General features: G+C 46.9%; 1 protein-coding gene across 1 annotated transcript; it reads right to left on the reverse strand.

Moving 5' to 3' along the window:
- Nucleotides 1-1,727: 1,727 nt before the first annotated feature.
- On the reverse strand, nucleotides 1,728-10,854 carry LOC137917036 (transcription factor AP-2-delta). Its single transcript, XM_068759920.1, has 8 exons — nucleotides 10,816-10,854; nucleotides 9,602-10,120; nucleotides 7,452-7,512; nucleotides 4,345-4,510; nucleotides 3,099-3,217; nucleotides 2,876-3,017; nucleotides 2,054-2,167; nucleotides 1,728-1,944 (listed from the first exon to the last, which is right to left on the reverse strand). The coding sequence occupies exons 1-8, from the start codon at nucleotides 10,852-10,854 to the stop codon at nucleotides 1,728-1,730; spliced, it is 1,377 nt and encodes a 458-aa protein (XP_068616021.1).
- Between the last annotated feature and the right edge of the window lie 205 nt (nucleotides 10,855-11,059).

An 11,059-nucleotide genomic window follows, 5' to 3' on the forward strand; every position in this document is an offset into this window, starting at 1 on the left:
TCTGCGTGCAGTTCTGGATTGAATAAACATGTTTGGTGTGTTTGCATATAGAAACGCGTGAACTGCATTGACATTTATTCCTGGTGCAACAAACACGACGCACCGAGGACCGGAAGGGGAAACGGTGAATTACGCATCACGCACAAACCCCTTTCCTCTCCAGACACTCAAACGATGAACCCATTTCGTTTTCCTGCTGCTTCTTTCCGATTATTCCCTCTGGAGTTCTGGACGTCATAGGGTCGATACCCGAACCTGCAGCTGGGTTTGGATCTATACGATCATCCCCGTCGCCTCGTAATTCTGCTTCAAAAAATGTCTCAAGTCATGAGGACAAATCCTAAAATGTCTTTTTTTAAAGTTTCTCAGACTTCTTTTTTTTTTTTTATCACTATGCAGTTTCGCAGGTTGCACAGTCCCATGAGGTTCTGGGTTTGAATCCGGACCCGGAACCCCTCTGTGAGACGTTTTGGCTGCTTCATGAGGATGTTTGCAGAGAAGTTCTGAACCCAAAGCGATGCCTCAAAATCATCTGTGGCTGAGAAGATGCAGCAAATAAAGTTCAGTCCTGTGACGACCTGGTGACTCGTCCTGTTTGTAACCCAACTCTAACAGATGATGGTGACGCCAAAATACTTTTTTTTTATTGTGCAATAATGCCTGGTCTCTAATACCACTATTATTTCCCCACCCGAGGCTGAACTCCCGCGGATTCTGGGTGAACGCATCCTGTCTGATGATGTATTGGTGTTATGTGTGACTTCTTTTTTTTTTTTTTTTTAATTGAATGGAATCTTAAAGCTCAAAACAGACGCTACACAGAGACGCCAACAGGCAGCGGCTCCTCGCTGCGTTTTAGAATCACATTGTTATTATGAAATATATAAATAAGGAGAGAAACCTGACAGAAGTCAAACAAACTGAAGACAAACACACACCCTGGCTCCTACAAAGGACGCGTTTGAACTTTTCTGTAGGCAGAGCCTTGTTTCAGCAACATGAAAGAGGGAACTCTGACTCTTTAATAATCATTCTAACACTGAACTCGTATAATTCAGCCACACTGCTTCTCTTAACTCTGTTCTGTGTGTTTAAACATAGTGTGTGTGTGTGTGTGTGTGTGTGTGTGTGCATGTTAAAGCCACAGCAAATAGTATAGAACACATATCAACCGTCTTTATTGATCACCAGCATTTAACATCCATGTAGCTGAAAGCCTGCAAGAAAAAGTAATTTAAATATTTATATATATCTTTACAAATGTTCACGAAGGAGCCAGAGAGCTTGAGTCGAGATTTAGGGGAGTGTACAAAGATAGACATGCACAGGGAAGAGCAACACGCACGCACGCACACACACACACACACAGTTCAGCATTCTCTCATCCAGGAACAATCTCTTCTCCCGTGATGATAAAATAAAGTAAAGGTGAGTCAGATTTGTCGGCCATGTGACGTCACAGGGGGTGGGATTTGACATGATGTGTGTGTGCGTGTGTGTGTGTGTGTGTGTGTGTGTGTGTGCGTGTCGTCACTAACCACACCTGCCTGAACTGCAACCTGCAACGTCAGCATGGCCAAGTTTACTTCCGGTTTCAGAATAAATAAATAAACCAAAAAAAAAAGTATTGGATGAGTTACAGCAATCTCCATGGTGAAGCTCCTCCATGTCAAGACACACACACACACACACACACACTCCCCTAAACGCAGTGGGAGTCGGGGGGGCTACTCAGTCTTTTCCGTCTTCCCGTCTTTGCTCTGGGGCTCGCCGCTTTTCCGGAGCTGCGTCTTCTCCGAGCTGTTGTTGATTTGCTGTTCGGTCGCTCCGCCCGCTTTGCCGGCGGAGTTCTTGTCCAGGTAGTTGAGCATCTCGCTCAGGACCGTCTGGAAGGTGCTGAGGGCGGCGCAGACCGCCGGTGTGCCAAACCCGTGAGTGATCAGACTGTCGGATAGAAAGAAACGAGCGTGAGAACCGTGGAACAGTTCCTTGTCCTCTCCCAGCATCATGGCATGCAGTCAGGCTAGCCCCCCTCCCCCCCTCTGGTGCTTACCTGAAGTGTGTGAGGTGTCTCTGGATGTCCATGTCCAGGATGGGGGTCGGTCTGGAGGAGCCCAGAGGAGAACGGTCTTGGCTCAGTAAATCCTGGAACTCCTTACAGATTTGCCTGACAGACAAAAAGAAGGGTTGGGGAGGGACGAGGGTTTAACCATCTGTCTGCAGCTCAGCCAGAGCTGCTCCAGTTTTCTTTCTGACACACACACACACACACACACACAGCGGCACATTCACAATGTGATACAAAATCCTTCGTTGGATGATTTTATATGGAAAATCTTATTCGGCGCTCAAATTTGATCTTTAAAATTCGAGCACATGAGAAGGAATGTTTCCCCATTGTTGTTGAATTTTGGTTTCTTATATGAAATCTTTCTTGTTAACCAGACCCCAATAACCAACCTCTTTTCTTCTGCTCTGTATACAAGTATGTGTTTTTTGACTTTGTCTGACTCTTTGAAAGATTACACAAAAAACTCCTTGATGTATTTTCAGGAAACTTGGAAGGAGGGTTGGGCAGATTGGGGGGGAACAATCCGGCACATTTTGACGTGGATCCGGAGAGAGGTGTGGATACAGGAATCTTTTATATTCTTCTTAGACATTTGGAATATGGCCTTTTTTTTAGAGCCAACTTTGTACAGATGAGCGTAAGACTGGCTGAAAGGGTGAGACGTGTGTGGTGGAAAAAAAAATCAAAGGTTGAATTTGTTCCAAATAAAGTGACGGTGGATGGAAAGCAATGGAATCCCAAATTCTAGCATACAGAACACTTTACGCGGGTCCTATTTAAACGCCTGCGTGTTTACGTCCTCACTTTGTGGCCAGAACCATTTTCTTGCGTGCGCTGGTTTCTTTGGGCTCGCTGTGCTGCCTTGCCAAATGTTCCCCGACCGCCTTACTGGGAAACTCTGTCTCGCAGGTGTAGCCGAAGTCCCTCGCCAGGTGGAGGGCCTCACCTGAGGATGGAAATCGGATGAGACTTTGCGCTAAAACTGGAATATTTGGGCCGTTTTTCCGGAGAGGACTTCCGGCCTTACCTTCCACCAGGGAGGTGAGCAGCGTGACGTTGGCAGCTTTCCTCCGTCCTGCCGGCAGGTTGAGGCCCAGGCGGTCTAATTTCTCCCGGAGACACCGGCCTCCGTTCTTAGACTTTGCTCTAACGGAGGAGCAAAATAGCATGGCTTGATTAATGTAAGGCAAGAAAAGGCTGATCATCCACCGATCACATGACCGCTTCTCAAACACTGAACAGTGTCTTAATGAGTGCGGGAGGAACAAAAGCTCCTCTTTGATTTGACAAAGCAGTAAAATCAAAGAGTGGAAAATTAAAACACGTCAACTCATTTATATGTTACGTTTTTATACATAGATACGGAAGCACGTCCCCTGGAGTTTATTTTGTCATTACTTTCCAAAACCCAAAGTGAAAAGTTCTATTTTGAAAAGAAACAAACAGAAAAAGTCCTTCATCTTTTTAAGGTTTTTAAACTCTTTTGGGATATTTGGATTAAACGTGATTCCTGTCATTCGGTGTGCGAACAGTTTTCCAGTCGTGATCAACTTCCGTACATTCAAATGACACGACGACGCGCGAGGACAGATTCTCCGTGATTGATTCTTTACCCCAGGGCCCAGACGATGCTTCTCATTTTTCCAACATGCCTCTGCTTTGCTGATGCCTCATCATGTAGGATCAGCCATATTCTTTCCTCTCTTCCCTTTCTCTCTGCCTCATCAATAATACAGTGTTGGCAACTCTTTGCTTCCTCTGTTTCCTCTGATCCTGGCACGCTTTGGCCCCGGACTCGACTCCCTCTGGCTCCCTGGGCACGGCGGCGCGTGCAGCCCCGGCCCCTGGTTCGCCTACATCAGTCTTTGCGGATGCTGCTCTATATCCTCCGTTTCATCCGAGGGCGACTCAGACTCAGGCATCTCTCGCCACGATACGAGCCAGATTTATGCCGTGGAAACAATATTTTCTCTTTATCTCCCTGGCCTCTTTACCTCAGTCACGACTTGCTGCAGGATATTGCTTCCAGGATTGAGGAAGTAAAAGTCTGAGGACGTACACCTGCCGATCTTAAATCGGTATAACCTGCAGAATTCATTTATGAGGAACACTTTTATTTTAATAAAATGTGAAGTTCTCTGCAGCGGCATGATGAAATGATTCTGCATGGAGCTGCGATGCCATTGAGATTCCTTACTTGATCGGACTTCCAATCTACAGATCTCTCTCGGAAACACATTTAGATCCATTACAGAAGCATGCTGGGTACTGACCTACGCAGTATGCCCCCCAATAAGGAGGCGTTGAGGCACTCTGGCGGGGACAGTCTTCTTTTCACCTCGGCGATGGTGACTTTGTACTTGGAGGTGGAGCTGAGCAGGGACAGTCGACCCGGTACTGAACAGAACAAGTCTGTGGGATTCACTACGCACGTTCCTCCTGCACGACACAGAGACACAAGATGCTTCACAAAGAGGTTCGGCACGGAGCGGCACAGCGGTTAGCATTAGCTGAGTCATTGTTGCATGCATGCTCCTGCACAGTGGAGTGAGTTTAGAGCACGACTCTGCAACTCCAAGTCTGGAAGAGGAATAAATATAATGCTGCTGCAAAATGCACTGGTCAAACTAAAGAGTCATTTCCGTTTGATCTTTTCTATCTTTAAAAAAATGATTTATTGGCTTCATATTTTGTCACCATGAAAATGTATCCTGTGTTTCAACTGAAATGAGCAAATCTAGCTGCTCTAATGCTGAATTTCATCAGATTTAGGCGTCTGTATTTAATTTATGCTTCTCTGCATAACATGAGGATTTAAAAATCTATGGTGGAAAGATGATTGAATAGAATTTTTTTTTTTTTTTACATACTTTGACCATCTGCGAAGATGTTAGCTTGGATATTTTAGGAAAAATGTGCTCTTTATTTTGTAAACCTGAATATATCCGACCCTTGATTTACACGAGGGCTCTCTGGATAGAAGTTATTTAAATAAGGAAGCCTTATTCTATATTCATGTAATAAATAAAGCATTACACCAACAAAGCTTTTCCACTTCCACTAACTTCCAAATCATTAATCAGATAATTTTACAATGCATTTTACATCTTTGCATTGTCACAGTTTATTTTTGCTCTAAATTCTGTTCAATATTAACCTGTATATAGTTTTTTAGCCGGCTTTCGTATATATTTATGTTCCTGTTGCACAGTATTTGTCTGCGTGTGATGAAATTACAAGAGAAGGAAACAAGACCTTGACTTTCACCACCGTCCAGCCCGACTCTCGCTCCTGAACGCATGAATAAATGATAGTGGTTGTGATGAAGATTCCTTCCCATTATTAATTGCATTGGAAATCAGTGTTGCCCAGCCCTTCTGGAATATATCGACTGTTCTGAGGCCTGTTATTATTAATCTAACGTCCCATGCTGAAACGCGAGGCTTCTGTCTGATGTCCTGTATTATTCATCTGCCTCATTATCAAATCTACCAGCACGGGTGCGACTCTTCGTTATTCATCCATGCATGGGTGGAATGAAGGAACGGAAGCCCGTTTAGGCCTGAAAAGAAACAACGCGTTTGGCCACCAGCTAATCCAAACACCTCTCACCTGCAGCCCCTGTGACGTCATAAAGTTTTTGGAACACGTGTGCATGAATGACGTCCAGGTTGGTGCGTGTCTGTCAGGATTCGCGCGCTCTGAAAAGGGGGCGCGCGTGTGAAAGCCGCGCGGGTTCACATCATATTAATTCCCCTAAAAATGTTTTGATTCAAAGTAGTTTGTATTTTTACGTTGCCAAGGGCAATCGAAAAGAGCTATTGCCGGTAGTGCAAGTCGGTGGAGCGCGCCCGGGCCCAGAGGCTATAGCGGTATTTAAGCATCGGAGAGTAGCCTCGGGCGGGCGGCGCGAGCGGCGGGCGGGATCACACGCGGAATCAAGCGCTCCCTTTTACGCGTTTGCCACGAAAATTAAAGAAAAAGGAGACACGGGCCAGATGTCATTCTGCTCATATTTTAACAACAGTGTTTTTATAGCTCCAAAAAAAAAAAAAAAAGAGCGCGCCGATGTCTTGACAGGAGAGAGAAAGAGAGGCGCGTGCGGTGGATGAAGCGGCGGGGGCGAGCGCGCATGCACAGAGGGTGATTAAAAACACAGAAGACTCCTCCTAAGTAGGATCCGCGTTTCTCCAGTGATTTCCTTTTGAAAAAAGGGTCACGTGAATATTCATGGCGCCAAAAGCCGCAGTCAGAAAGAACAACATTAATATGATCCCGGCTGAATCCCCCCCCCCGCACCCTCATTAGCATATCAAAGCGTCCGCCCGAGGCGAGAGAAGCTATCGATACGGGGAGCGGGAGGTAAAGCAAAGATTATTGGTTGTGATGGTTGCAGCGGCTGAGCTCAGGGCCAAATACGGCGCAGCGTTAACCCAAAGTGATGGCGGAGGGATCCCCGCGTCAATACGAGAGAAAAGCCCCAACACCTAGGAAAAAGCAGACCCGAGACCAGCCTTCATTTCTGCATGGAAAACTTAAAAAAATAAAATAATTAAATCCCGCATCAGGCTTTGATGGGCCAAACCCGGACTCGGGAGGAGACTGGCTGCTGCAGGCAGGACGAGTCCCCATGCACCGATGCCCGGCCTTTAAACAGGATCCACTGATTAAACACAGGAGGCGCATGCAAAGGTTCAGGTTCAGCACAGCCCCTCACTTTAATAAAATAGACGCGAAATTAAAGTTAAATTTCATCTGCAAAGAAGAAATGGCAATGAGATAGATAGATATATTTACTATATTTTCGTTAAATTATCTTGTAAAATGGTTTAAAAATAATTGTTAATTTGGACTATTCCTTTAGATGTTTCCTCTTTTTTTTAATTTTAATGCAGGAGGGAGAGACAAATCGGTTTGTTTTAATGAATATTATTATATTCCAATATTTATTTCATGAAAACAAGCCGTCATTCCAAAACGACTTCATATAAAAGGAGGCGTTTAACTATATTTAGTGTGACAAAGTGCAGTTAAATAAATCAAGTATACTTATCAATGACTTTGTTGACATTTTGATTCGGTCTATAAATAAAGAAACAACAACAGGAAATGTTTAGTGTGAGAGGTGAAAAAAAAAAAAAAAAAACAATAAAAGCGTGCGTGTGAGTGACAGTCCATCTCAGCGTGGAAACGCGGAGCGCCGTGTCTGCGCGCGTGTTCACCGCGTGAGCGTTTAAATAGGCGAGGAGCGGCGTAACGCGCTGACAGCCGACAAGAGCAGACTGTTCCGCCTGTTTGTCTGCCTGCCCGCTGTCGCGTCGCGTCGCGCCGTGAGTGTCCGCGGCCTCCGGTAAGACAACAGAGTCGACGGGAACCTCACCTCTCCGGATGACGCCCCCCTGGCCGTTCAGCACCAGCCCGCACTGCGCCTCCACGGAGCCCTGCGGAGAGACACGCTCATTATAGGACGCGGTTTACCCAGCAGCCGGAAAGAATGGCGTTCATTTCATTTTACGCGCGAGTTGTGGTGTCATCCATCCATCCATCTATCTATCCATGGCTGTTGAAACAGTGAGCTCCTTCCTGTAGGCTCCTTATTCTAGCGTAAAGACAACAACACAATAATAAAATATCACGCAGCCGTGCGTGGAAGCTTCTCTGTTAGCTTAGCATCTTTCTATGGGCTCTGAGTGGAAGTGAGCGCACAGATTGAAATGCAGCTCAGGGTCCGAACGGACCGCTTGAGAGGCTCCGGGCTGTCGGGGAGGACAGCGCGCCTCGTCCGCGCAGCAGCCTCCAACCTGTTGGGAGCATCTGCAGCGAGGAACCAGCAGCCCACGACGCACAGGCCCATAACCTGTACATGGAAACCTGTTACAGCCGCCATTTTACTCCAGATCACACCCAATCAACAATGTCATCAAGAAAGGAAAACACGCGCTTTATTTTAATACAGAAATCTTAATCCCCCCCCCTCCCGAGCCTGGAGGCCCGGCCCACGCAGAACCCCCGTGATTAAAATAAACCTGAAAGGAGGAGGTTGTTGCAGCTCTTTTTTCTTTTTACCAGCTCCTGCTCTGTTTCTTTTCTTCTGATGCGAAGCTAAAGTGATTATAAAATCAATATACAAAACGCAGAAGTGTTGCATGAATCAGCTTAGCGGCGGGGGGAAAGGTGTGGCAGCTGCCTTTGTTCAGCATGAAAATCTCTTTAACGCGCTCAAAGATGCGACCGGGGCTGCACGGGGCCGGCCCGGCCGGGCGCATCTGTTCGGTTCACGCGCGTCCGCCTCGCGCCAGCTCAGGTTCACGAGCCGCGCCTTTCTTTTACGCATAAAGGGTCAAACCTGCGCTCTTTTCATGTGCGCGCATGCTTTAGATAAAGATATAGGGTTAGTGCCAAAATGGTGGCAAAATAAATATGTCTGGATATGAAAAAATATAAAAATAAAATAAAGCATATTTATATGCTAATTTAAACAATATAAATTGTGAAATGTAGCACATAAATCGCATATTAACGTTAATTATGCTTCTGTTATTTTCATTTAATTATTTAAAACTAAAATTTACATTTTGAAGCTGATGTTGCTTTGAAATAAAGAAAACCTATTTACAATTGCAAAATATAGGAAAATGTATAATTTCCAAATTTTATTTTATTTATGTTTCCGTTTACCAGTAAATTAATAAAAATTAATAATATAAAATTATTTTGTTAGTAGCCCATTTCGTACGTCGGTGCATAAAAGCGACACATCATTGAGCTGAGTTAACGTGCCTGAAATTATGTGTCCGCTCTCTAAAAAATAGTGTTTAACTCGAGCCGAGTTTTAACCGGCTCAGATGTCGCTGCATAAGCAACAAAGCTGATTGACGTTAAGTCGGTAATTGGATAAACTACGGTGCTTTATGGCGCAGGAGCCGGCCATTGTGCCCCGAACCCCGATCCGTTAATCCGCCCTTAACCGGAGAATAGAGCAACCAGCGGCTTTTCTCTGCCTCTGCAGACACACGCACGCACACACGCACACATCTCGACCATTTCTTTACATCGAAAAGAATTATGTAAAATATGGGGTCACGTGTGATTGTGGAAAAAAAAACAAAAAAAACATAAAGGATGGATTTCATAATAAAGGCCTGAATAGACTGCCAGTCAATTAACCTTTAGAAACCGGCGCGCCGCCTGCACTTGACATTTACTGGTTGTACAGTCACGTTTCTGCTGCCAACAAGATTCTCTCCAATATGACTAACTTTAAAGTATATAGGCCATGAGGGCGGCTGGGATGACCCGCGGGGTCAAATGTAACGGAGCCCCGCCCGTGTCGTCCCAGACATGCAGACATCTGCTGCCTTTCTGCTCAATATTTTTTGGGGGAATTGTTCTGTTACTGGTACAATAGATGGAGAAAGAGGGGGGTGGGGGTGGGGGGGGGGTCAGCGACGGACCAGAATGATGGGCCAGTGGGGCAGGAACATATAAAGCAGTGTTAATAAACCAGACATGAGGAGGCACCGCCGGTACCTGCAGGTCGTCTGACGCAGGCGCGGAGAGACCCAGGCCGGCGCCGGGTATCAGCCGCTGGTCCGGGTGGTGCATGCCGACGCCGTAGGCCTGAGAGCCATGTGACGTCATCAGCGAAAGATCATGGCGCCGGTACGCGTCGAGGCACCCGAGCTCCCGCCGCTGCTGCTCGTCCAGGCAGGAGGACTTGAGGGCCGAGCGCGCGTTGTGCAGGTTGATGAAGTCGGCGGGTTCCCCGTGGTGGATCTGCTGGTAATACTGGCCCGAGTGCAGCGAGTTCAGCCCGTAGGCCTCCGGCGCCACGGCCGGGTGGGAGTGCTGGAACTCGTAGTGGAAGGACTGGTGGTGGAGCGGCGTGTACTGGTGGTTGGCCGAGAAGTAGGGCGAGGCGAACTCCGTGGCGGCCGCCGCCGGGTAGGTGAGCGGGGAGGAGGAGGAGTAGGCCACCGAAGAGTTGGCCACGGACTCCAGGCAGCCGAGCTGCATGAGCCGGTAGCTGTTTGATCCGTCGTGACGTATCTGCGAGATAATAAAGAGACGGGGGGGGGGGGGGGCGTGAGAGCCGCGTTGTCATTTAGCATCAGCCGCGGCGTCTCCTCTCTCTGCCTCCCCAAAAACACGAAACACAAACTCACGCACGCACTCAAAGCGTTTTCCTCCCACACTTTTAACGCACCTGAAGGAGATGTCATTTCCACGAGCCCGGGAGGGGAACCAACGCACGGCAGCTGAGCCATCGGTATCTCTTCCCCCCCCCCCCCCCCCCCCTCCCTTTTGGCGTGCCTGTCATTCTCCTCGCAGCGTTCTAAGAGGCGTGCTGTTATATATTATTATTATTATTATTATTATTATTATTATTATTATTACCGAGCTGCAGCTGATGCTGTCCTGCAGCGCGTCTCGCTCATTCTGGATGGGAGGTAAGCAGAGAGAGACACGGCGGAGTGTTCCGCCCTAAAATGTTCTAATCACACCGTTACCGGCTCGTTTGTTTCCACACATGAATAAAATAAAAAAAAGCCCAGATTTCCGGACTCATTTCTCCCCGCATGCATATTTAGCCTCTATATTCTATTACGCGACCCAGTCCGGTTACACTGCGTCCCAAAATGCGCCCTCATAACCCGCTTTAAAGCAAAACTATTGATTCCTCTATACACGCCGACTGTAATTTGACGAATTAAAAGGGCGCACAAGTAAATAAATTCGGTTACCTCTGCGTCGTGGACAAGTCCGGGGAAGGTCGATGACATTGTGCTTTTCTCCAAAGTAACCCGTTTTTTTTTCCTCCGCTCTCTGGACACGATCAAATTAGAAATAAAAAAAAATCTGTTAAAATCCTCAAAAGAAAGCGAGAGAAATGGAAAAGTCCCCTCTTGCGCGCTCTGGGTAGCGGCAGAAAGCTGTCGGAGCGTCTCCCCTCTGCACGGACGGGGCTGGCGCACGGATTTTGTACTT

Source organism: Brachionichthys hirsutus, unplaced genomic scaffold (assembly GCF_040956055.1).
Source record: "Brachionichthys hirsutus isolate HB-005 unplaced genomic scaffold, CSIRO-AGI_Bhir_v1 contig_363, whole genome shotgun sequence".
NCBI lineage: Eukaryota > Metazoa > Chordata > Actinopteri > Lophiiformes > Brachionichthyidae > Brachionichthys > Brachionichthys hirsutus.

What these genes read in the sequence shown, in the direction of transcription:
- LOC137917036 (XM_068759920.1), bottom strand. Translation starts at nt 10,854, where the DNA reads ATGTCATCGACCTTCCCCGGACTTGTCCACGACGCAGAG. An exon ending in CTGCGTCAGACGACCTGCAG is followed by an intron (nt 7,513 to 9,601) that starts GTACCGGCGGTG and finishes GTCTCTCCGCAG; the next exon opens with GGCTCCGTGGAGGCGCAGTG. An exon ending in GCTCACCTCCCTGGTGGAAG is followed by an intron (nt 3,018 to 3,098) that starts GTAAGGCCGGAA and finishes TTCCATCCTCAG; the next exon opens with GTGAGGCCCTCCACCTGGCG.